At 30.5% G+C, this 27,764-nt stretch overlaps 1 protein-coding gene across 5 annotated transcripts in view; it reads left to right on the top strand.

The window, feature by feature from the left end:
* LOC148064332 (protein TANC2-like) overlaps nucleotides 1-27,764 on the top strand; it is a 103,844-nt gene that overhangs the window by 32,917 nt on the left and 43,163 nt on the right. For 2 of the 5 annotated variants that reach the window (XM_087809485.1, XM_087809484.1), the window contains exon 1: nucleotides 23,183-23,602. In XM_087809485.1, the coding sequence (XP_087665611.1) occupies nucleotides 23,380-23,602 (223 nt within the window). In that variant the 5' untranslated portion in view covers nucleotides 23,183-23,379. Of the gene's footprint in view, nucleotides 1-19,328; nucleotides 19,393-20,096; nucleotides 20,211-23,181; nucleotides 23,603-27,764 lie in introns of those variants that run through there. The other 3 variants (XM_087809483.1, XM_087809482.1, XM_087809486.1) reach the window with 3 other exon arrangements.

The following is a 27,764-nucleotide window of genomic DNA, read 5'->3' as shown; positions in this document are numbered from 1 at the left end:
GTCAAGTACTGGACAGTACTACACATATATACTTGTTACTACACTATCACAACACCAGAGTCAAGTACTGGACAATACTACACATATATACTTGTTACTACATTATCACAAGACCAGAGTCAAGTACTGGACAGTACTACACATATATACTTGTTACTACATTATCACAACACCAGAGTCAAGTACTGGACAGTACTACACATATATACTTGTAACTACATTATCACAACACCAGAGTCAAGTACTGGACAGTACTACACATATATACTTGTTACTACATTATCACAACACCAGAGTCAAGTACTGGACAGTACTACACATATATACTTGTTACTACACTATCACAACACCAGAGTCAAGTACTGGACAGTACTACACATATATACTTGTTACTACACTATCACAACACCAGAGTCAAGTACTGGACAATACTACACATATATACTTGTTACTACACTATCACAACACCAGAGTCAAGTACTGGACAATACTACACATATATACTTGTTACTACACTATCACAACACCAGAGTCAAGTACTGGACAATACTACACATATATACTTGTTACTACACTATCACAACACCAGAGTCAAGTACTGGACAATACTACACATATATACTTGTTACTACATTATCACAACACCAGAGTCAAGTACTGGACAGTACTACACATATATACTTGTACCTACACTATCACAACACCAGAGTCAAGTACTGGACAATACTACACATATATACTTGTTACTACACTATCACAACACCAGAGTCAAGTACTGGACAATACTACACATATATAGTTGTTACTACAGTATCACAACACCAGAGTCAAGTACTGGACAATACTACACATATACACTACTACACACTACACTTTCATGGCTCATGTTGTTTAAAAGTGAGACTAAGTTGTTGAGTAAGATCTGACCTCTGACCTCTGGCCTCGTCTGCTCTGATGCTGTGGATGGATTTGCTGTAATGTTGAAGAGACCAACATATCAGTTCACTGATGACGCCCTCTACTGGACTGTCGGAGAATGACCGTAACAAGTTCAACACCATGACCCAGTGATGTGATAATATCAAGATAAAATATTATTTATATGTATCAACACATTTAAAATACAAATCTTGTCTGGCAGTAGATTCATGAAAATACTAGATGAGAACAAGAAATTCCAACATCTTTTGTCGTCACTAGTTGTTGACAGTTGTGTTGCTGCTACTAGTGAAGATACTTCCTCTGAAGTCTAAACCTCCTGAACCACAATCCAGGTCCAGGACTTCACACCTTTCTGCAGATCAGGTTTCTCTGCTGGGAACTGTGGTTGCCTAGCAACACTATCACTGCATCGGGTGTGTTTGCAGGTTGTTGTTGTAGCATCAGAACACATGAGTGTTTTATCTGTTGGACTTTATCTTTCATTTCATTCTAGTGGAAAATTGTTTGATTATAGTTGAAAATTGTTTGATTACAGTTGAAAATTGTTTGATTACAGTTGAAAATTGTTGATTATAGTTGAAAATTGTTTGATTATAGTTGAAAATTGTTTGATTATAGTTGAAAATTGTTTGATTATAGTTGAAAATTGTTTGATTACAGTTGAAAATTGTTGATTATAGTTGAAAATTGTTTGATTATAGTTGAAAATTGTTGGATTATAGTTGAAAATTGTTGGATTATAGTTGAAAATTGTTTGATTATAGTTGAAAATTGTTTGATTACAGTTGAAAATTGTTGGATTATAGTTGAAAATTGTTTGATTATAGTTGAAAATTGTTGGATTATAGTTGAAAATTGTTTGATTATAGTTGAAAATTGTTTGATTATAGTTGAAAATTGTTGATTATAGTTGAAAATTGTTTCATTACAGTTGAAAATTGTTTGATTCTAGTTGAATATTGTTTGATTATAGTTGAAAATTGTTTGATTCTAGTTGAAAATTGTTTGATTATAGTTGAATATTGTTTGATTATAGTTGAAAATTGTTTGATTCTAGTTGAAAATTGTTTGATTACAGTTGAAAATTGTTGATTATAGTTGAAAATTGTTTGATTATAGTTGAAAATTGTTGATTATAGTTGAAAATTGTTGATTATAGTTGAAAATTGTTTGATTATAGTTGAAAATTGTTTGATTATAGTTGAAAATTGTTGATTATAGTTTAAAATTGTTTGATTACAGTTGAAAATTGTTGATTATAGTTGAAAATTGTTTGATTATAGTTGAAAATTGTTTGATTATAGTTGAAAATTGTTGGATTATAGTTGAAAATTGTTTGATTATAGTTGAAAATTGTTGATTATAGTTGAAAATTGTTTGATTATAGTTGAAAATTGTTTGATCATAGTTGAAAATTGTTTGATTACAGTTGAAAATTGTTTGATTATAGTTGAAAAATGTTTGATTATAGTTGAATATTGTTTGATTATAGTTGAAAATTGTTTGATTCTAGTTGAAAATTGTTTGATTACAGTTGAAAATTGTTGATTATAGTTGAAAATTGTTTGATTATAGTTGAAAATTGTTTGATTATAGTTGAAAATTGTTGATTATAGTTGAAAATTGTTTGATTATAGTTGAAAATTGTTTGATTATAGTTGAAAATTGTTTGATTATAGTTGAAAATTGTTGATTATAGTTGAAAATTGTTTGATTATAGTTGAAAATTGTTTGATTATAGTTGAAAATTGTTGGATTATAGTTGAAAATTGTTTGATTATAGTTGAAAATTGTTTGATTACAGTTGAAAATTGATTGATTATAGTTGAAAATTGATTGATTATAGTTGAAAATTGTTGATTATAGTTGAAAATTGATTGATTATAGTTGAAAATTGTTGATTATAGTTGAAAATTGATTGATTATAGTTGAAAATTGTTGATTATAGTTGAAAATTGTTTGATTATAGTTGAAAATTGTTGGATTATAGTTGAAAATTGTTTGATTATAGTTGAAAATTGTTTGATTATAGTTGAAAATTGTTTGATTATAGTTGAAAATTGTTTGATTATAGTTGAAAATTGTTGGATTATAGTTGAAAATTGTTGATTATAGTTGAAAATTGTTTGATTATAGTTGAAAATTGTTGATTATAGTTGAAAATTGTTGATTATAGTTGAAAATTGTTTGATTATAGTTGAAAATTGTTTGATTATAGTTGAAAATTGTTGATTATAGTTGAAAATTGTTGATTATAGTTGAAAATTGTTCGATTATAGTTGAAAATTGTTGATTATAGTTGAAAATTGTTGATTATAGTTGAAAATTGTTTGATTATAGTTGAATATTGTTTGATTATAGTTGAAAATTGTTGATTATAGTTGAAAATTGTTGATTATAGTTGAAAATTGTTTGATTATAGTTGAATATTGTTTGATTATAGTTGAAAATTGTTGATTATAGTTGAAAATTGTTGATTATAGTTGAAAATTGTTTGATTATAGTTGAAAATTGTTTGATTATAGTTGAAAATTGTTTCATTACAGTTGAAAATTGTTTGATTATAGTTGAATATTGTTTGATTATAGTTGAAAATTGTTTGATTATAGTTGAAAATTGTTTGATTATAGTTGAAAATTGTTTGATTATAGTTGAAAATTGTTGATTATAGTTGAAAATTGTTGATTATAGTTGAAAATTGTTGATTATAGTTGAAAATTGTTGATTATAGTTGAAAATTGTTGATTATAGTTGAAAATTGTTTGATTATAGTTGAAAATTGTTTGATTATAGTTGAAAATTGTTGATTATAGTTTAAAATTGTTTGATTACAGTTGAAAATTGTTGATTATAGTTGAAAATTGTTTGATTATAGTTGAAAATTGTTGATTATAGTTGAAAATTGTTGATTATAGTTGAAAATTGATTGATTATAGTTGAAAATTGATTGATTATAGTTGAAAATTGATTGATTATAGTTGAAAATTGTTTGATTATAGTTGAAAATTGTTTGATTATAGTTGAAAATTGTTTGATTATAGTTGAAAATTGTTTGATTATAGTTGAAAATTGATTGATTATAGTTGAAAATTGTTTGATTATAGTTGAAAATTGATTGATTATAGTTGAAAATTGTTTGATTATAGTTGAAAATTGATTGATTATAGTTGAAAATTGTTTGATTATAGTTGAAAATTGATTGATTATAGTTGAAAATTGTTTGATTATAGTTGAAAATTGTTTGATTATAGTTGAAAATTGATTGATTATAGTTGAAAATTGTTTGATTATAGTTGAAAATTGATTGATTATAGTTGAAAATTGTTTGATTATAGTTGAAAATTGTTTGATTATAGTTGAAAATTGTTTGATTATAGTTGAAAATTGTTTGATTATAGTTGAAAGTTGTTTGATTATAGTTGAAAATTGATTGATTATAGTTGAAAATTGTTTGATTATAGTTGAAAATTGTTTGATTATAGTTGAAAATTGATTGATTATAGTTGAAAATTGTTTGATTACAGTTGAAAATTGTTTGATTATAGTTTAAAATTGTTTGATTATAGTTGAAAATTGTTGGATTATAGTTGAAAATTGTTGATTATAGTTCAAAATTGTTTGATTATAGTTGAAAATTGTTTGATTACAGTTGAAAATTGTTTGATTATAGTTGAAAATTGTTGGATTATAGTTGAAAATTGTTGGATTATAGTTGAAAATTGTTTGATTACAGTTGAAAATTGTTCGATTATAGTTGAAAATTGTTTGATTACAGTTGAAAATTGTTTGATTATAGTTGAAAATTGTTTGATTATAGTTGAAAATTGTTGATTATAGTTTAAAATTGTTTGATTACAGTTGAAAATTGTTGATTATAGTTGAAAATTGTTTGATTATAGTTGAAAATTGTTGATTATAGTTGAAAATTGTTGATTATAGTTGAAAATTGTTTGATTATAGTTGAAAATTGTTTGATTATAGTTGAAAATTGTTGATTATAGTTTAAAATTGTTTGATTATAGTTGAAAATTGTTTGATTATAGTTGAAAATTGTTTGATTATAGTTGAAAATTGTTTGATTATAGTTGAAAATTGTTGATTATAGTTGAAAATTGTTTGATTATAGTTGAAAATTGTTTGATTATAGTTGAAAATTGTTTGATTATAGTTGAAAATTGATTGATTATAGTTGAAAATTGTTGATTATAGTTGAAAATTGTTGGATTATAGTTGAAAATTGTTTGATTATAGTTGAAAATTGTTTGATTATAGTTGAAAATTGTTTGATTATAGTTGAAAATTGTTGATTATAGTTGAAAATTGTTTGATTATAGTTGAAAATTGTTTGATTATAGTTGAAAATTGTTTGATTATAGTTGAAAATTGTTTGATTATAGTTGAAAATTGTTTGATTATAGTTGAAAATTGATTGATTATAGTTGAAAATTGTTTGATTATAGTTGAAAATTGATTGATTATAGTTGAAAATTGTTTGATTACAGTTGAAAATTGTTTGATTATAGTTTAAAATTGTTTGATTATAGTTGAAAATTGTTTGATTATAGTTTAAAATTGTTTGATTATAGTTGAAAATTGTTGGATTATAGTTGAAAATTGTTGATTATAGTTGAAAATTGTTTGATTATAGTTGAAAATTGTTTGATTACAGTTGAAAATTGTTTGATTATAGTTGAAAATTGTTGGATTATAGTTGAAAATTGTTGGATTATAGTTGAAAATTGTTTGATTATAGTTGAAAATTGTTGATTATAGTTGAAAATTGTTGATTATAGTTGAAAATTGTTTGATTATAGTTGAAAATTGTTTGATTATAGTTGAAAATTGTTGATTATAGTTTAAAATTGTTTGATTATAGTTGAAAATTGTTTGATTATAGTTGAAAATTGTTTGATTATAGTTGAAAATTGTTTGATTATAGTTGAAAATTGTTTGATTATAGTTGAAAATTGTTTGATTATAGTTGAAAATTGTTTGATTATAGTTGAAAATTGATTGATTATAGTTGAAAACTGTTTGATTATAGTTGAAAATTGTTTGATTATAGTTGAAAATTGTTTGATTATAGTTGAAAATTGTTGGATTATAGTTGAAAATTGTTTGATTACAGTTGAAAATTGTTTGATTACAGTTGAAAATTGTTTGATTATAGTTGAAAATTGTTGGATTATAGTTGAAAATTGTTGGATTATAGTTGAAAATTGTTCGATTATAGTTGAAAATTGTTTGATTACAGTTGAAAATTGTTTGATTATAGTTGAAAATTGTTTGATTATAGTTGAAAATTGTTTGATTACAGTTGAAAATTGTTTGATTATAGTTGAAAATTGTTTGATTACAGTTGAAAATTGTTTGATTACAGTTGCAAATTGTTTGATTATAGTTGAAAATTGTTTGATTATAGTTGAAAATTGTTTGATTATAGTTGAAAATTGTTTGATTATAGTTGAAAATTGTTTGATTATAGTTGAAAATTGTTTGATTATAGTTGAAAATTGTTTGATTACAGTTGAAAATTGTTTGATTATAGTTGAAAATTGTTGGATTATAGTTGAAAATTGTTTGATTATATTTGAAAATTGTTTGATTATAGTTGAAAATTGTTTGATTATAGTTGAAAATTGTTTGATTATAGTTGAAAATTGTTTGATTACAGTTGCAAATTGTTTGATTATAGTTGAAAATTGTTTGATTATAGTTGAAAATTGTTTGATTATAGTTGAAAATTGTTTGATTATAGTTGAAAATTGTTTGATTATAGTTGAAAATTGTTTGATTATAGTTGAAAATTGTTTGATTACAGTTGAAAATTGTTTGATTATAGTTGAAAATTGTTGGATTATAGTTGAAAATTGTTTGATTATATTTGAAAATTGTTTGATTATAGTTGAAAATTGTTTGATTATAGTTGAAAATTGTTTGATGATAGTTGAAAATTGTTTGATTATAGTTGAAAATTGTTTGATTATAGTTGAAAATTGTTGGATTATAGTTGAAAATTGTTTGATTATAGTTGAAAATTGTTTGATTACAGTTGAAAATTGTTTGATTATAGTTGAAAATTGTTGGATTATAGTTGAAAATTGTTGGATTATAGTTGAAAATTGTTCGATTATAGTTGAAAATTGTTTGATTACAGTTGAAAATTGTTTGATTATTGTTGAAAATTGTTTGATTATAGTTGAAAATTGTTGATTATAGTTTAAAATTGTTTGATTACAGTTGAAAATTGTTTGATTATAGTTGAAAATTGTTTGATTATAGTTGAAAATTGATTGATTATAGTTGAAAATTGTTTGATTATAGTTGAAAATTGTTTGATTCTAGTTGAAAATTGTTTGATTACAGTTGAAAATTGTTTGATTATAGTTGAAAATTGGTTGATTACAGTTGAAAATTGTTTGATTATAGTTGAAAATTGTTTGATTATAGTTGAAAATTGTTTGATTACAGTTGAAAATTGATTGATTACAGTTGAAAATTGATTGATTATAGTTGAAAATTGTTTGATTATAGTTGAAAATTGGTTGATTACAGTTGAAAATTGTTTGATTATAGTTGAAAATGTTTGATTATAGTTGAAAATTGTTTGATTACAGTTGAAAATTGATTGATTATAGTTGAAAATTGTTTGATTATAGTTGAAAATTGTTTGATTATAGTTGAAAATTGTTTGATTACAGTTGAAAATTGTTTGATTATAGTTGAAAATTGTTTGATTATAGTTGAAAATTGTTTGATTATAGTTGAAAATTGTTTGATTATAGTTGAAAATTGTTTGATTATAGTTTAAAATTGTTTGATTACAGTTGAAAATTGTTTGATAATAGTTGAAAATTGTTTGATTATAGTTGAAAATTGTTTGATTATAGTTGAAAATTGTTTGATTACAGTTGAAAATTGTTTGATTACAGTTGAAAATTGTTTGATTATAGTTGAAAATTGTTTGATTATAGTTGAAAATTGTTTGATTACAGTTGAAAATTGTTTGATTATAGTTGAAAATTGTTTGATTACAGTTGAAAATTGTTTGATTATAGTTGAAAATTGTTTGATTATAGTTGCAAATTGTTTGATTATAGTTGAAAATTGTTTGATTATAGTTGAAAATTGTTTGATTATAGTTGAAAATTGTTTGATTATAGTTGAAAATTGTTTGATTATAGTTGAAAATTGTTTGATTATAGTTGAAAATTGTTTGATTATAGTTGAAAATTGTTTGATTATAGTTGAAAATTGTTTGATTACAGTTGAAAATTGTTTGATTATAGTTGAAAATTGTTGGATTATAGTTGAAAATTGTTTGATTATATTTGAAAATTGTTTGATTATAGTTGAAAATTGTTTGATTATAGTTGAAAATTGTTTGATGATAGTTGAAAATTGTTTGATTATAGTTGAAAATTGTTTGATTATAGTTGAAAATTGTTTGATTACAGTTGAAAATTGTTGGATTATAGTTGAAAATTGTTGGATTATAGTTGAAAATTGTTGGATTATAGTTGAAAATTGTTTGATTATAGTTGAAAATTGTTCGATTATAGTTGAAAATTGTTCGATTATAGTTGAAAATTGTTCGATTTTAGTTGAAAATTGTTTGATTTTAGTTGAAAATTGTTCGATTATAGTTGAAAATTGTTTGATTAACAGTTGAAAATTGTTTGATTATAGTTTAAAATTGTTTGATTAACAGTTGAAAATTGTTTGATTATAGTTGAAAATTGTTTGATTATAGTTGAAAATTGTTTGATTATAGTTGAAAATTGATTGATTATAGTTGAAAATTGTTTGATTATAGTTGAAAATTGTTAGATTATAGTTGAAAATTGTTTGATTATAGTTGAAAATTGTTTGATTAACAGTTGAAAATTGATTGATTACAGTTGAAAATTGTTTGATTATAGTTGAAAATTGTTTGATTATAGTTGAAAATTGTTTGATTATAGTTGAAAATTGGTTGATTACAGTTGAAAATTGTTTGATTATAGTTGAAAATTGTTTGATTATAGTTGAAAATTGTTTGATTACAGTTGAAAATTGTTGATTATAGTTGAAAATTGTTGGATTATAGTTGAAAATTGTTTGATTACAGTTGAAAATTGTTTGATTATAGTTGAAAATTGTTTGATTACAGTTGAAAATTGTTTGATTATAGTTGAAAATTGTTTGATTATAGTTGAAAATTGTTTGATTATAGTTGAAAATTGTTTGATTATAGTTGAAAATTGTTGGATTATAGTTGAAAATTGTTTGATTACAGTTGAAAATTGTTTGATTATAGTTGAAAATTGTTTGATTATAGTTGAAAATTGTTTGATTATAGTTGAAAATTGATTGATTATAGTTGAAAATTGTTGGATTATAGTTGAAAATTGTTTGATTACAGTTGAAAATTGTTTGATTATAGTTGAAAATTGTTTGATTACAGTTGAAAATTGATTGATTATAGTTGAAAATTGTTTGATTATAGTTGAAAATTGTTTGATTATAGTTGAAAATTGTTTGATTACAGTTGAAAATTGTTTGATTATAGTTGAAAATTGTTTGATTATAGTTGAAAATTGTTTGATTATAGTTGAAAATTGTTTGATTATAGTTGAAAATTGTTGGATTATAGTTGAAAATTGTTTGATTATAGTTGAAAATTGTTGGATTATAGTTGAAAATTGTTTGATTATAGTTTAAAATTGTTTGATTACAGTTGAAAATTGTTTGATTATTGTTGAAAATTGATTGATTACAGTTGAAAATTGTTTGATTATAGTTGAAAATTGTTTGATTATAGTTGAAAATTGTTTGATTATAGTTGAAAATTGGTTGATTACAGTTGAAAATTGTTTGATTATAGTTGAAAATTGTTTGATTATAGTTGAAAATTGTTTGATTACAGTTGAAAATTGATTGATTATAGTTGAAAATTGTTTGATTATAGTTGAAAATTGTTTGATTATAGTTGAAAATTGATTGATTATAGTTGAAAATTGTTTGATTATAGTTGAAAATTGGTTGATTACAGTTGAAAATTGTTTGATTATAGTTGAAAATTGTTTGATTACAGTTGAAAATTGATTGATTATAGTTGAAAATTGTTTGATTATAGTTGAAAATTGTTTGATTACAGTTGAAAATTGTTTGATTATAGTTGAAAATTGTTTGATTATAGTTGAAAATTGTTTGATTATAGTTGAAAATTGTTTGATTATAGTTGAAAATTGTTTGATTACAGTTGAAAATTGTTTGATTACAGTTGAAAATTGTTTGATTATAGTTGAAAATTGTTTGATTATAGTTGAAAATTGTTTGATTATAGTTGAAAATTGTTGGATTATAGTTGAAAATTGTTTGATTATAGTTGAAAATTGTTGGATTATAGTTGAAAATTGTTTGATTATAGTTTAAAATTGTTTGATTACAGTTGAAAATTGTTTGATTATAGTTGAAAATTGTTTGATTATAGTTGAAAATTGTTTGATTATAGTTGAAAATTGTGTGATTATAGTTGAAAATTGTTCGATTATAGTTGAAAATTGTTTGATTATAGTTGAAAATTGTTGGATTATAGTTGAAAATTGTTTGATTATAGTTTAAAATTGTTTGATTACAGTTGAAAATTGTTTGATTATAGTTGAAAATTGTTTGATTATAGTTGAAAATTGTTTGATTACAGTTGAAAATTGTTTGATTACAGTTGAAAATTGTTTGATTATAGTTGAAAATTGTTTGATTATAGTTGAAAATTGTTTGATTACAGTTGAAAATTGTTTGATTACAGTTGAAAATTGTTTGATTATAGTTGAAAATTGTTTGATTATAGTTGAAAATTGTTTGATTATAGTTGAAAATTGTGTGATTATAGTTGAAAATTGTTCGATTATAGTTGAAAATTGTTCGATTATAGTTGAAAATTGTTTGATTTTAGTTGAAAATTGTTTGATTTTAGTTGAAAATTGTTTGATTATAGTTGAAAATTGTTTGATTATAGTTGAAAATTGTTTGATTATAGTTGAAAATTGTTGGATTATAGTTGAAAATTGTTGGATTATAGTTGAAAATTGTTCGATTATAGTTGAAAATTGTTTGATTATAGTTGAAAATTGTTTGATTATAGTTGAAAATTGTTGGATTATAGTTGAAAATTGTTGGATTATAGTTGAAAATTGTTTGATTATAGTTGAAAATTGTTGGATTATAGTTGAAAATTGTTTGATTATAGTTTAAAATTGTTTGATTACAGTTGAAAATTGTTTGATTATAGTTGAAAATTGTTTGATTATAGTTGAAAATTGTTTGATTACAGTTGAAAATTGTTTGATTACAGTTGAAAATTGTTTGATTATAGTTGAAAATTGTTTGATTATAGTTGAAAATTGTTTGATTACAGTTGAAAATTGTTTGATTACAGTTGAAAATTGTTTGATTATAGTTGAAAATTGTTTGATTATAGTTGAAAATTGTTTGATTATAGTTGAAAATTGTTTGATTACAGTTGAAAATTGTTTGATTATAGTTGAAAATTGTTTGATTATAGTTGAAAATTGATTGATTATAGTTGAAAATTGTTTGATTATAGTTGAAAATTGGTTGATTACAGTTGAAAATTGTTTGATTATAGTTGAAAATTGTTTGATTACAGTTGAAAATTGATTGATTATAGTTGAAAATTGTTTGATTATAGTTGAAAATTGTTTGATTATAGTTGAAAATTGTTTGATTACAGTTGAAAATTGTTTGATTATAGTTGAAAATTGTTTGATTATAGTTGAAAATTGTTTGATTATAGTTGAAAATTGTTTGATTATAGTTGAAAATTGTTTGATTATAGTTGAAAATTGTTTGATTACAGTTGAAAATTGTTTGATTACAGTTGAAAATTGTTTGATTATAGTTGAAAATTGTTTGATTATAGTTGAAAATTGTTTGATTATAGTTGAAAATTGTTGGATTATAGTTGAAAATTGTTTGATTATAGTTGAAAATTGTTGGATTATAGTTGAAAATTGTTTGATTATAGTTTAAAATTGTTTGATTACAGTTGAAAATTGTTTGATTATAGTTGAAAATTGTTTGATTATAGTTGAAAATTGTTTGATTACAGTTGAAAATTGTTTGATTATAGTTGAAAATTGTTTGATTATAGTTGAAAATTGTTTGATTACAGTTGAAAATTGTTTGATTACAGTTGAAAATTGTTTGATTATAGTTGAAAATTGTTTGATTATAGTTGAAAATTGTTTGATTATAGTTGAAAATTGTGTGATTATAGTTGAAAATTGTTCGATTATAGTTGAAAATTGTTCGATTATAGTTGAAAATTGTTTGATTTTAGTTGAAAATTGTTTGATTTTAGTTGAAAATTGTTTGATTATAGTTGAAAATTGTTGGATTATAGTTGAAAATTGTTGGATTATAGTTGAAAATTGTTCGATTATAGTTGAAAATTGTTCGATTATAGTTGAAAATTGTTCGATTATAGTTGAAAATTGTTTGATTATAGTTGAAAATTGTTCGATTATAGTTGAAAATTGTTTGATTACAGTTGAAAATTGTTTGATTATAGTTGAAAATTGTTTGATTCTAGTTGAAAATTGTTTGATTATAGTTGAAAATTGTTTGATTATAGTTGAAAATTGTTTGATTACAGTTGAAAATTGTTTGATTATAGTTGAAAATTGTTGGATTATAGTTGAAAATTGTTTGATTATATTTGAAAATTGTTTGATTATAGTTGAAAATTGTTTGATTATAGTTGAAAATTGTTTGATGATAGTTGAAAATTGTTTGATTATAGTTGAAAATTGTTTGATTATAGTTGAAAATTGTTGGATTATAGTTGAAAATTGTTTGATTATAGTTGAAAATTGTTTGATTACAGTTGAAAATTGTTTGATTATAGTTGAAAATTGTTGGATTATAGTTGAAAATTGTTGGATTATAGTTGAAAATTGTTCGATTATAGTTGAAAATTGTTTGATTACAGTTGAAAATTGTTTGATTATTGTTGAAAATTGTTTGATTATAGTTGAAAATTGTTGATTATAGTTTAAAATTGTTTGATTACAGTTGAAAATTGTTTGATTATAGTTGAAAATTGTTTGATTATAGTTGAAAATTGATTGATTATAGTTGAAAATTGTTTGATTATAGTTGAAAATTGTTTGATTCTAGTTGAAAATTGTTTGATTACAGTTGAAAATTGTTTGATTATAGTTGAAAATTGGTTGATTACAGTTGAAAATTGTTTGATTATAGTTGAAAATTGTTTGATTATAGTTGAAAATTGTTTGATTACAGTTGAAAATTGATTGATTACAGTTGAAAATTGATTGATTATAGTTGAAAATTGTTTGATTATAGTTGAAAATTGGTTGATTACAGTTGAAAATTGTTTGATTATAGTTGAAAATGTTTGATTATAGTTGAAAATTGTTTGATTACAGTTGAAAATTGATTGATTATAGTTGAAAATTGTTTGATTATAGTTGAAAATTGTTTGATTATAGTTGAAAATTGTTTGATTACAGTTGAAAATTGTTTGATTATAGTTGAAAATTGTTTGATTATAGTTGAAAATTGTTTGATTATAGTTGAAAATTGTTTGATTATAGTTGAAAATTGTTTGATTATAGTTTAAAATTGTTTGATTACAGTTGAAAATTGTTTGATAATAGTTGAAAATTGTTTGATTATAGTTGAAAATTGTTTGATTATAGTTGAAAATTGTTTGATTACAGTTGAAAATTGTTTGATTACAGTTGAAAATTGTTTGATTATAGTTGAAAATTGTTTGATTATAGTTGAAAATTGTTTGATTACAGTTGAAAATTGTTTGATTATAGTTGAAAATTGTTTGATTACAGTTGAAAATTGTTTGATTATAGTTGAAAATTGTTTGATTATAGTTGCAAATTGTTTGATTATAGTTGAAAATTGTTTGATTATAGTTGAAAATTGTTTGATTATAGTTGAAAATTGTTTGATTATAGTTGAAAATTGTTTGATTATAGTTGAAAATTGTTTGATTATAGTTGAAAATTGTTTGATTATAGTTGAAAATTGTTTGATTATAGTTGAAAATTGTTTGATTACAGTTGAAAATTGTTTGATTATAGTTGAAAATTGTTGGATTATAGTTGAAAATTGTTTGATTATATTTGAAAATTGTTTGATTATAGTTGAAAATTGTTTGATTATAGTTGAAAATTGTTTGATGATAGTTGAAAATTGTTTGATTATAGTTGAAAATTGTTTGATTATAGTTGAAAATTGTTTGATTACAGTTGAAAATTGTTGGATTATAGTTGAAAATTGTTGGATTATAGTTGAAAATTGTTGGATTATAGTTGAAAATTGTTTGATTATAGTTGAAAATTGTTCGATTATAGTTGAAAATTGTTCGATTATAGTTGAAAATTGTTCGATTTTAGTTGAAAATTGTTTGATTTTAGTTGAAAATTGTTCGATTATAGTTGAAAATTGTTTGATTAACAGTTGAAAATTGTTTGATTATAGTTTAAAATTGTTTGATTAACAGTTGAAAATTGTTTGATTATAGTTGAAAATTGTTTGATTATAGTTGAAAATTGTTTGATTATAGTTGAAAATTGATTGATTATAGTTGAAAATTGTTTGATTATAGTTGAAAATTGTTAGATTATAGTTGAAAATTGTTTGATTATAGTTGAAAATTGTTTGATTAACAGTTGAAAATTGATTGATTACAGTTGAAAATTGTTTGATTATAGTTGAAAATTGTTTGATTATAGTTGAAAATTGTTTGATTATAGTTGAAAATTGGTTGATTACAGTTGAAAATTGTTTGATTATAGTTGAAAATTGTTTGATTATAGTTGAAAATTGTTTGATTACAGTTGAAAATTGTTGATTATAGTTGAAAATTGTTGGATTATAGTTGAAAATTGTTTGATTACAGTTGAAAATTGTTTGATTATAGTTGAAAATTGTTTGATTACAGTTGAAAATTGTTTGATTATAGTTGAAAATTGTTTGATTATAGTTGAAAATTGTTTGATTATAGTTGAAAATTGTTTGATTATAGTTGAAAATTGTTGGATTATAGTTGAAAATTGTTTGATTACAGTTGAAAATTGTTTGATTATAGTTGAAAATTGTTTGATTATAGTTGAAAATTGTTTGATTATAGTTGAAAATTGATTGATTATAGTTGAAAATTGTTGGATTATAGTTGAAAATTGTTTGATTACAGTTGAAAATTGTTTGATTATAGTTGAAAATTGTTTGATTACAGTTGAAAATTGATTGATTATAGTTGAAAATTGTTTGATTATAGTTGAAAATTGTTTGATTATAGTTGAAAATTGTTTGATTACAGTTGAAAATTGTTTGATTATAGTTGAAAATTGTTTGATTATAGTTGAAAATTGTTTGATTATAGTTGAAAATTGTTTGATTATAGTTGAAAATTGTTGGATTATAGTTGAAAATTGTTTGATTATAGTTGAAAATTGTTGGATTATAGTTGAAAATTGTTTGATTATAGTTTAAAATTGTTTGATTACAGTTGAAAATTGTTTGATTATTGTTGAAAATTGATTGATTACAGTTGAAAATTGTTTGATTATAGTTGAAAATTGTTTGATTATAGTTGAAAATTGTTTGATTATAGTTGAAAATTGGTTGATTACAGTTGAAAATTGTTTGATTATAGTTGAAAATTGTTTGATTATAGTTGAAAATTGTTTGATTACAGTTGAAAATTGATTGATTATAGTTGAAAATTGTTTGATTATAGTTGAAAATTGTTTGATTATAGTTGAAAATTGATTGATTATAGTTGAAAATTGTTTGATTATAGTTGAAAATTGGTTGATTACAGTTGAAAATTGTTTGATTATAGTTGAAAATTGTTTGATTACAGTTGAAAATTGATTGATTATAGTTGAAAATTGTTTGATTATAGTTGAAAATTGTTTGATTACAGTTGAAAATTGTTTGATTATAGTTGAAAATTGTTTGATTATAGTTGAAAATTGTTTGATTATAGTTGAAAATTGTTTGATTATAGTTGAAAATTGTTTGATTACAGTTGAAAATTGTTTGATTACAGTTGAAAATTGTTTGATTATAGTTGAAAATTGTTTGATTATAGTTGAAAATTGTTTGATTATAGTTGAAAATTGTTGGATTATAGTTGAAAATTGTTTGATTATAGTTGAAAATTGTTGGATTATAGTTGAAAATTGTTTGATTATAGTTTAAAATTGTTTGATTACAGTTGAAAATTGTTTGATTATAGTTGAAAATTGTTTGATTATAGTTGAAAATTGTTTGATTATAGTTGAAAATTGTGTGATTATAGTTGAAAATTGTTCGATTATAGTTGAAAATTGTTTGATTATAGTTGAAAATTGTTGGATTATAGTTGAAAATTGTTTGATTATAGTTTAAAATTGTTTGATTACAGTTGAAAATTGTTTGATTATAGTTGAAAATTGTTTGATTATAGTTGAAAATTGTTTGATTACAGTTGAAAATTGTTTGATTACAGTTGAAAATTGTTTGATTATAGTTGAAAATTGTTTGATTATAGTTGAAAATTGTTTGATTACAGTTGAAAATTGTTTGATTACAGTTGAAAATTGTTTGATTATAGTTGAAAATTGTTTGATTATAGTTGAAAATTGTTTGATTATAGTTGAAAATTGTGTGATTATAGTTGAAAATTGTTCGATTATAGTTGAAAATTGTTCGATTATAGTTGAAAATTGTTTGATTTTAGTTGAAAATTGTTTGATTTTAGTTGAAAATTGTTTGATTATAGTTGAAAATTGTTTGATTATAGTTGAAAATTGTTTGATTATAGTTGAAAATTGTTGGATTATAGTTGAAAATTGTTGGATTATAGTTGAAAATTGTTCGATTATAGTTGAAAATTGTTTGATTATAGTTGAAAATTGTTTGATTATAGTTGAAAATTGTTGGATTATAGTTGAAAATTGTTGGATTATAGTTGAAAATTGTTTGATTATAGTTGAAAATTGTTGGATTATAGTTGAAAATTGTTTGATTATAGTTTAAAATTGTTTGATTACAGTTGAAAATTGTTTGATTATAGTTGAAAATTGTTTGATTATAGTTGAAAATTGTTTGATTACAGTTGAAAATTGTTTGATTACAGTTGAAAATTGTTTGATTATAGTTGAAAATTGTTTGATTATAGTTGAAAATTGTTTGATTACAGTTGAAAATTGTTTGATTACAGTTGAAAATTGTTTGATTATAGTTGAAAATTGTTTGATTATAGTTGAAAATTGTTTGATTATAGTTGAAAATTGTTTGATTACAGTTGAAAATTGTTTGATTATAGTTGAAAATTGTTTGATTATAGTTGAAAATTGATTGATTATAGTTGAAAATTGTTTGATTATAGTTGAAAATTGGTTGATTACAGTTGAAAATTGTTTGATTATAGTTGAAAATTGTTTGATTACAGTTGAAAATTGATTGATTATAGTTGAAAATTGTTTGATTATAGTTGAAAATTGTTTGATTATAGTTGAAAATTGTTTGATTACAGTTGAAAATTGTTTGATTATAGTTGAAAATTGTTTGATTATAGTTGAAAATTGTTTGATTATAGTTGAAAATTGTTTGATTATAGTTGAAAATTGTTTGATTATAGTTGAAAATTGTTTGATTACAGTTGAAAATTGTTTGATTACAGTTGAAAATTGTTTGATTATAGTTGAAAATTGTTTGATTATAGTTGAAAATTGTTTGATTATAGTTGAAAATTGTTGGATTATAGTTGAAAATTGTTTGATTATAGTTGAAAATTGTTGGATTATAGTTGAAAATTGTTTGATTATAGTTTAAAATTGTTTGATTACAGTTGAAAATTGTTTGATTATAGTTGAAAATTGTTTGATTATAGTTGAAAATTGTTTGATTACAGTTGAAAATTGTTTGATTATAGTTGAAAATTGTTTGATTATAGTTGAAAATTGTTTGATTACAGTTGAAAATTGTTTGATTACAGTTGAAAATTGTTTGATTATAGTTGAAAATTGTTTGATTATAGTTGAAAATTGTTTGATTATAGTTGAAAATTGTGTGATTATAGTTGAAAATTGTTCGATTATAGTTGAAAATTGTTCGATTATAGTTGAAAATTGTTTGATTTTAGTTGAAAATTGTTTGATTTTAGTTGAAAATTGTTTGATTATAGTTGAAAATTGTTGGATTATAGTTGAAAATTGTTGGATTATAGTTGAAAATTGTTCGATTATAGTTGAAAATTGTTCGATTATAGTTGAAAATTGTTCGATTATAGTTGAAAATTGTTTGATTATAGTTGAAAATTGTTCGATTATAGTTGAAAATTGTTTGATTACAGTTGAAAATTGTTTGATTATAGTTGAAAATTGTTTGATTATAGTTGAAAATTGTTTGATTACAGTTGAAAATTGTTTGATTATAGTTGAAAATTGTTTGATTATAGTTGAAAATTGTTTGATTACAGTTGAAAATTGTTTGATTACAGTTGAAAATTGTTTGATTATAGTTGAAAATTGTTTGATTATAGTTGAAAATTGTTTGATTATAGTTGAAAATTGTGTGATTATAGTTGAAAATTGTTCGATTATAGTTGAAAATTGTTCGATTATAGTTGAAAATTGTTTGATTTTAGTTGAAAATTGTTTGATTTTAGTTGAAAATTGTTTGATTATAGTTGAAAATTGTTGGATTATAGTTGAAAATTGTTGGATTATAGTTGAAAATTGTTCGATTATAGTTGAAAATTGTTCGATTATAGTTGAAAATTGTTCGATTATAGTTGAAAATTGTTTGATTATAGTTGAAAATTGTTCGATTATAGTTGAAAATTGTTTGATTACAGTTGAAAATTGTTTGATTATAGTTGAAAATTGTTTGATTCTAGTTGAAAATTGTTTGATTATAGTTGAAAATTGTTCGATTATAGTTGAAAATTGTTCGATTATAGTTGAAAATTGTTTGATTACAGTTGAAAATTGTTTGATTATAGTTGAAAATTGTTCGATTATAGTTGAAAATTGTTTGATTATAGTTGAAAATTGTTTGATTACAGTTGAAAATTGTTGGATTATAGTTGAAAATTGTTCGATTATAGTTGAAAATTGTTTGATTATAGTTGAAAATTGTTCGATCATAGTGTTATTTTCTATGAAGTCATACAAACTTTAGAATTTAAAAAATAACTGAAGAACAAGATTATGAAAAAAAGAAATAATAACTGTTTATAATCATCTTTTTTGATTCTTGTGTCAGTAAAACATCTAAAGTTAATAGTTAAGTTAAACGTGAATAAGTATAATAACTGCTATATAAAGAGGATGATTTTTCTCCAGGTCGTCATGTTCAGGAACAGTTTGAAGATGCTGCTGGGAAGCAAGAGCCGGAAGAACAACAGTGGTCAGTACACGTCATGTGACATGTTGCATGACCTTCACTTCAACATGTGTCACATGACCTTCACTTCAACATGTGTCACATGACCTTCACTTCAACATGTGTCACATGACCTTCACTTCAACATGTGTCACATGACCTTCACTTCAACATGTGTCACATGACCTTCACTTCAGAATGTGTCACATGACCTTCACTTCAACATGTGTCACATGACCTTCACTTCAGAATGTGTCACATGACCTTCACTTCAACATGTGTCACATGACCTTCACTTCAGAATGTGTCACATGACCTTCACTTCAACATGTGTCACATGACCTTCACTTCAACATGTGTCACATGACCTTCACTTCAACATGTGTCACATGACCTTCACTTCAACATGTGTCACATGACCTTCACTTCAGAATGTGTCACATGACCTTCACTTCAACATGTGTCACATGACCTTCACTTCAACATGTGTCACATGACCTTCACTTCAACATGTGTCACATGACCTTCACTTCAACATGTGTCACATGACCTTCACTTCAACATGTGTCACATGACCTTCACTTCAACATGTGTCACATGACCTTCACTTCAACATGTGTCACATGACCTTCACTTCAACATGTGTCACATGACCTTCACTGCAGAATGTGTCACATGACCTTCACTTCAGAATGTGTCACATGACCTTCACTTCCTCTCGTTTGTAGCCGGCGGCAGCAGCGTGGAGTCAGAAGGGTCAGAGGTCAGGATGATGGAGGGATTCACTCGTTCACTGCCCTCCTCTCCTCTGCTGCACTTCCGTCCGACCAAGAGAGCGACAGGTGAGAAGATCCTTGTTACTTAGATCCACCTGAGACACAGCGGCTGGTTTGACCTCTGACCCCTCCTTCCATTTCCCAACATGCCTTGTGAGGGAGTGTAACCCGAACCTTGTGTCGGCCTTTACTCCCCCTCCTCCTGCTCTTCCTCCTCCTCCTCTTCCTTCTCCTCCTCCTCCTCCTGCTCTTCCTCCTCCTCCTCTTCCTCCTCATCCTCCTCCTCCTCCTGCTCTTCCTCCTCCTCCTCTTCCTTCTCCTCCTCCTCCTCCTGCTCTTCCTCCTCCTCCTCTTCCTTCTCCTCCTCCTCCTCCTCCTGCTCTTCCTCCTCCTCCTCCTCCTGCTCTTCCTCCTCCTCTTCCTCCTCCTCCTCTTCCTCCTCCTCCTCTTGCTCTTCCTCCTCCCACTTCTCCTGCTCCTCCTCTTCCTCCTCCTCTTCCTCCTCCTCCTCTTGCTCTTCCTCCTCCCCCTCCTCCTGCTCTTCCTCCCCCTCCTCCTGCTCTTCCTCCTCCTCCTCCTGCTCTTCCTCCCCCTCCTCCTGCTCTTCCTCTTCCTCCTCCTCCTCTTGCTCTTCCTCCTCCCCCTCCTCCTGCTCTTCCTCCTCCTCCTCTTCCTCCTCCCCCTCCTCCTGCTCTTCCTCCTCCTCCTCCTGCTCTTCCTCCCCCTCCTCCTGCTCTTCCTCTTCCTCCTCCTCCTCTTGCTCTTCCTCCTCCCCCTCCTCCTGCTCTTCCTCCTCCTCCTCTTCCTCCTCCCCCTCCTCTTGCTCTTCCTCCTCCCCCTCCTGCTCTTCCTCCCCCTCCTCCTGCTCTTCCTCTTCCTCCTCCTCCTCTTGCTCTTCCTCCTCCCCCTCTTCCTGCTCTTCCTCCTCCTCCTCTTCCTCCCCCTCCTCCTGCTCTTCCTCCTCCTCCTCCTGCTCTTCCTCCCCCTCCTCCTGCTCTTCCTCCTCCTCCTGCTGCTCTTCCTCCTCCTCCTCCTCCTCTTGCTCTTCCTCCTCCCCCTCCTCCTGCTCTTCCTCCTCCTCTTCCTCCCCCTCCTCCTGCTCTTCCTCCTCCTCCTCCTGCTCTTCCTCCCCCTCCTCCTGCTCTTCCTCTTCCTCCTCCTCCTCTTGCTCTTCCTCCTCCTGCTCTTCCTCCTCCTCCTCTTCCTCCTCCCCCTCCTCCTGCTCTTCCTCCTCCTCCTCCTGCTCTTCCTCCCCCTCCTCCTGCTCTTCCTCTTCCTCCTCCTCCTCCTCCTCCTGCTCTTCCTCCCCCTCCTCCTGCTCTTCCTCTTCCTCCTCCTCCTCCTCCTCCTGCTCTTCCTCCTCCTCCTGCTGCTCTTCCTACTCCTCCTCCTCCTCTTGCTCTTCCTCCTCCCCTTCCTCCTGCTCTTCCTCCTCCTCCTCCTGCTCTTCCTCCCCTTCCTCCTGCTCTTCCTCCTCCTCCTGCTGCTCTTCCTACTCCTCCCCTTCCTCCTGCTCTTCCTCCTTCTCCTGCTGCTCTTCCTACTCCTCCCCTTCCTCCTGCTCTTCCTCCTCCTCCTCCTGCTTTTCCTCCCCCTCCTCCTGCTCTTCCTCTTCCTCCTCCTCCTCCTCCTCCTGCTCTTCCTCCTCCTCCTGCTGCTCTTCCTACTCCTCCTCCTCCTCTTGCTCTTCCTCCTCCCCTTCCTCCTGCTCTTCCTCCTCCTCCTCCTGCTCTTCCTCCCCTTCCTCCTGCTCTTCCTCCTCCTCCTGCTGCTCTTCCTACTCCTCCTCCTCCTCCTGTTCTTCCTGCTTAAATGTAATAAAAAAAAGGTTAAAGTGATGAAAAACGACATGTTACACATGAAACTAATATCATGAGAATCAATAAAAAGCTAAATGACTGAAAAGAAAGTCAAAGACATGAAGTCGTTACAAGAACTGATGATATTGTTTAAAAGAGCGAAAAAGGTAAAGAAGTTGATAAAACTCTTGTGTATAATAAACAAATAGAAAGAAAGTGATGGAACAAGAAAATGTAAATGATGGTGAAAACAGTATAAAGATGTTTGAAAGAGAAAGAAGGATAGACTCCAGGAGGAACCAGAGACTCCTCCTGCAGATGAAGAAGGATAGACTCCAGGAGGAACCAGAGACTCCTCCTGCAGATGAAGAAGGATAGACTCCAGGAGGAACCAGAGACTCCTCCTGCAGATGAAGAAGGATAGACTCCAGGAGGAACCAGAGACTCCTCCTGCAGATGAAGAAGGATAGACTCCAGGAGGAACCAGAGACTCCTCCTGCAGATGAAGAAGGATAGACTCCAGGAGGAACCAGAGACTCCTCCTGCAGATGAAGAAGGATAGACTCCAGGAGGAACCAGAGACTCCTCCTGCAGATGAAGAAGGATAGACTCCAGGAGGAACCAGAGACTCCTCCTGCAGATGAAGAAGGATAGACTCCAGGAGGAACCAGAGACTCCTCCTGCAGATGAAGAAGGATAGACTCCAGGAGGAACCAGAGACTCCTCCTGCAGATGAAGAAGGATAGACTCCAGGAGGAACCAGAGACTCCTCCTGCAGATGAAGAAGGATAGACTCCAGGAGGAACCAGAGACTCCTCCTTCAGATGAAGAAGGATAGACTCCAGGAGGAACCAGAGACTCCTCCTGCAGATGAAGAAGGATAGACTCCAGGAGGAACCAGAGACTCCTCCTGCAGATGAAGAAGGATAGACTCCAGGAGGAACCAGAGACTCCTCCTGCAGATGAAGAAGGATAGACTCCAGGAGGAACCAGAGACTCCTCCTGCAGATGAAGAAGGATAGACTCCAGGAGGAACCAGAGACTCCTCCTGCAGATGAAGAAGGATAGACTCCAGGAGGAACCAGAGACTCCTCCTGCAGATGAAGAAGGATAGACTCCAGGAGGAACCAGAGACTCCTCCTGCAGAGGGAGGAGGAGGAGACTGAGCTGCACACGGACTTGTTTTTCTCCGACGAGGATCAAACTTTTCCACACGACCTTCTTCTCAATGAAAGTTCCTGAAGAAGACGAAGGAAAGTTTTCAAAGGTTCTGTGGGACACGAGCGACGGTCGTGGTTCTGATCCCTCAGGCTCTCCATTCCTTTGTCTGGAGAGGGAGGAGTTCTGGTCCGGAGGCTCCATGAGCTGCTCAAAGGTTCTTGGACAAACAAAGCTTCGTCAACATGGAAACACTCTGAGTCAATCAGGAGCCGGTCATGGACTGCACGGCGGCGGTTTTGAAAGCATGTGCTCGGTCCAGGAGCATGTGGCGAGGGCGGCGCCCGTGGACCCGGACCCGGCGCTGGTCCAGCAGAGACCTGGTGACCCCGGGGTCGGTCCAACACGCCTCCTCACTCCTGAACCTGCTCTACGCCTGCTGTCGCTGCCACCAGGACGGAGAGAAGAGAGGGAGTGAGAGGAGTGAGAGGAGTGAGGAAGGTGAGAGAGGAGTGAGAGGAGTGAGGAAGGTGAGAGGAGTGAGGAAGGTGAGAGGAGTGAGAGGAGTGAGGAAGGTGAGAGGAGTGAGGAAGGTGAGAGAGGAGTGAGGAAGGTGAGAGAGGAGTGAGAGGAGTGAGGAAGGTGAGAGGAGTGAGGAAGGTGAGAGAGGAGTGAGGAAGGTGAGAGAGGAGTGAGAGGAGTGAGGAAGGTGAGAGGAGTGAGGAAGGTGAGAGGAGTGAGAGGAGTGAGGAAGGTGAGAGAGGAGTGAGAGGAGTGAGGAAGGTGAGAGGAGTGAGGAAGGTGAGAGAGGAGTGAGAGGAGTGAGGAAGGTGAGAGGAGTGAGAGGAGTGAGGAAGGTGAGAGAGGAGTGAGAGGAGTGAGGAAGGTGAGAGAGGAGTGAGAGGAGTGAGGAAGGTGAGAGGAGTGAGGAAGGTGAGAGAGGAGTGATAGGAGTGAGGAAGGTGAGAGAGGAGTGAGAGGAGTGAGGAAGGTGAGAGAGGAGTGATAGGAGTGAGGAAGGTGAGAGAGGAGTGATAGGAGTGAGGAAGGTGAGAGAGGAGTGAGAGGAGTGAGGAAGGTGAGAGGAGGGAGGAAGGTGAGAGGAGTGAGAGGAGTGAGGAAGGTGAGAGGAGTGAGGAAGGTGAGAGGAGTGAGGAAGGTGAGAGAGGAGTGAGAGGAGTGAGGAAGGTGAGAGAGGAGTGATAGGAGTGAGGAAGGTGAGAGAGGAGTGAGAGGAGTGAGGAAGGTGAGAGGAGGGAGGAAGGTGAGAGGAGTGAGAGGAGTGAGGAAGGTGAGAGGAGTGAGGAAGGTGAGAGGAGTGAGGAAGGTGAGAGAGGAGTGAGAGGAGTGAGAGGAGTGAGGAAGGTGAGAGGAGTGAGAGGAGTGAGGAAGGTGAGAGAGGAGTGAGAGGAGTGAGGAAGGTGAGAGTAGTAGGATCAAGAATTGAATTAACTTGTGATTTATTTGTTATAAGTTTCATATAGTTTCATTTTTTATTTCAAAATAAAGTCTCAATCAAATGATCACATGATCGTCTGTGAGTCACGTGATCGTCTGTGAGTCACATGATCGTCTGTGAGTCACATGATCGTCTGTGAGTCACATGATCGTCTGTGAGTCACGTGATCGTCTGTGAGTCACGTGATCGTCTGTGAGTCACGTGATCGTCTGTGAGTCACATGATCGTCTGTGAGTCACATGATCGTCTGTGAGTCACATGATCGTCTGTGAGTCACATGATCGTCTGTGAGTCACATGATCGTCTGTGAGTCACATGATCGTCTGTGAGTCACGTGATCGTCTGTGAGTCACATGATCGTCTGTGAGTCACATGATCGTCTGTGAGTCACATGATCGTCTGTGAGTCACGTGATCGTCTGTGAGTCACGTGATCGTCTGTGAGTCACGTGATCGTCTGTGAGTCACATGATCGTCTGTGAGTCACATGATCGTCTGTGAGTCACATGATCGTCTGTGAGTCACATGATCGTCTGTGAGTCACATGATCGTCTGTGAGTCACATGATCGTCTGTGAGTCACGTGATCGTCTGTGAGTCACATGATCGTCTGTGAGTCACATGATCGTCTGTGAGTCACATGATCGTCTGTGAGTCACATGATCGTCTGTGAGTCACATGATCGTCTGTGAGTCACATGATCGTCTGTGAGTCACATGATCGTCTGTGAGTCACATGATCGTCTGTGAGTCACGTGATCGTCTGTGAGTCACGTGATCGTCTGTGAGTCACGTGATCGTCTGTGAGTCACGTGATCGTCTGTGAGTCACATGATCGTCTGTGAGTCACATGATCGTCTGTGAGTCACATGATCGTCTGTGAGTCACATGATCGTCTGTGAGTCACATGATCGTCTGTGAGTCACATGATCGTCTGTGAGTCACATGATCGTCTGTGAGTCACGTGATCGTCTGTGAGTCACGTGATCGTCTGTGAGTCACATGATCGTCTGTGAGTCACATGATCGTCTGTGAGTCACATGATCGTCTGTGAGTCACGTGATCGTCTGTGAGTCACATGATCGTCTGTGAGTCACATGATCGTCTGTGAGTCACGTGATCGTCTGTGAGTCACATGATCGTCTGTGAGTCACATGATCGTCTGTGAGTCACATGATGGTCTGTGAGTCACATGATGGTCTGTGAGTCACATGATGGTCTGTGAGTCACATGATCGTCTGTGAGTCACATGATCGTCTGTGAGTCACATGATCGTCTGTGAGTCACATGATCGTCTGTGAGTCACGTGATCGTCTGTGAGTCACGTGATCGTCTGTGCGTCACATGATCGTCTGTGAGTCACATGATCCTCTGTGAGTCACATGATCGTCTGTGAGTCACGTGATCGTCTGTGAGTCACATGATCGTCTGTGAGTCACATGATCGTCTGTGAGTCACGTGATCGTCTGTGAGTCACATGATCGTCTGTGAGTCACGTGATCGTCTGTGAGTCACGTGATCGTCTGTGAGTCACGTGATCGTCTGTGAGTCACATGATCGTCTGTGAGTCACATGATCGTCTGTGAGTCACATGATCGTCTGTGAGTCACATGATCCTCTGTGAGTCACATGATCGTCTGTGAGTCACATGATCCTCTGTGAGTCACATGATCGTCTGTGAGTCACATGATCGTCTGTGAGTCACATGATCGTCTGTGAGTCACATGATTGGCTGTGAGTCACATGATCGTCTGTGAGTCACATGATCGTCTGTGAGTCACATGATCCTCTGTGAGTCACATGATCGTCTGTGAGTCACATGATCGTCTGTGAGTCACATGATCGTCTGTGAGTCACATGATTGGCTGTGAGTCACGTGATCGTCTGTGAGTCACATGATCCTCTGTGAGTCACATGATCGTCTGTGAGTCACATGATCGTCTGTGAGTCACATGATCGTCTGTGAGTCACATGATCGTCTGTGAGTCACGTGATCGTCTGTGAGTCACATGATCGTCTGTGAGTCACATGATCCTCTGTGAGTCACATGATCGTCTGTGAGTCACATGATCCTCTGTGAGTCACATGATCGTCTGTGAGTCACATGATCGTCTGTGAGTCACATGATCGTCTGTGAGTCACATGATCGTCTGTGAGTCACGTGATCGTCTGTGAGTCACATGATCGTCTGTGAGTCACATGATCCTCTGTGAGTCACATGATCGTCTGTGAGTCACATGATCCTCTGTGAGTCACATGATCGTCTGTGAGTCACATGATCGTCTGTGAGTCACATGATCGTCTGTGAGTCACATGATCGTCTGTGAGTCACATGATCGTCTGTGAGTCACATGATCGTCTGTGAGTCACGTGATCGTCTGTGAGTCACATGATCGTCTTATTTATTGTTAATAATAATTGATATATTAATTATTTTTATTGAATGATTGGATTATGTATCAATAAAAAAGACAATTTAATTTTTAAACAAAACAAACTCCTTTCAATAAAAATATTAAATTAAATCATCAATTAGTGAAAAAAATGATAAAAAATAAACATTTGAAATGTTGAATGAATGAATATTCTGATGATAATATATATATATATTGTAAATGTGTCTCATGTTCTAAGGATGTTCTATGATCAGACTCTGGACTCTAGTGTTGACGTCTTTGTCTTCTGGCTCAGCTCTGTCTTGACACACATCAGTGTGTTCGGTGACCTTGATGGCCGACAGGAGCACATGGTGGACAAAAGAGTCTGACCTTGACCAAAACACACCCTCTGGTCATAATCTTATGGTTCTGGAGTCAAGCTAGTTAGAACTGTTTCATCTTGGAAATGAATGAAACCACCGTCTCCAGCCCATGTCGTAACACAGTTCCATGGTCGCTCTGTTTGGTTTGAGTTTAGTTCAGAGAGTGTTTCTGTAAAGATGACTCTGAGTGACCGTCCTTGCTCTGACATGGTTTCTACTAGAGTTTTTTGATAGTGTATAGTATATATGTGTAATATTGTCCAGTACTTGACTCTGGTGTTGTGATAGTGTATTAACAAGTATATATGTGTAATATTGTCCAGTACTTGACTCTGGTGTTGTGATAGTGTAGTAACAAGTATATATGTGTAATATTGTCCAGTACTTGACTCTGGTGTTGTGATAGTGTAGTAACAAGTATATATGTGTAGTATTGTCCAGTACTT

Source organism: Callionymus lyra, chromosome 15 (assembly GCF_982586985.1).
Source record: "Callionymus lyra chromosome 15, fCalLyr1.hap1.1, whole genome shotgun sequence".
In the NCBI taxonomy this organism is placed as follows: Eukaryota; Metazoa; Chordata; class Actinopteri; order Syngnathiformes; family Callionymidae; genus Callionymus; species Callionymus lyra.
Note: the sequence above shows the minus strand (reverse complement) of the source record. Positions and strands in the feature narration are given on the sequence as shown.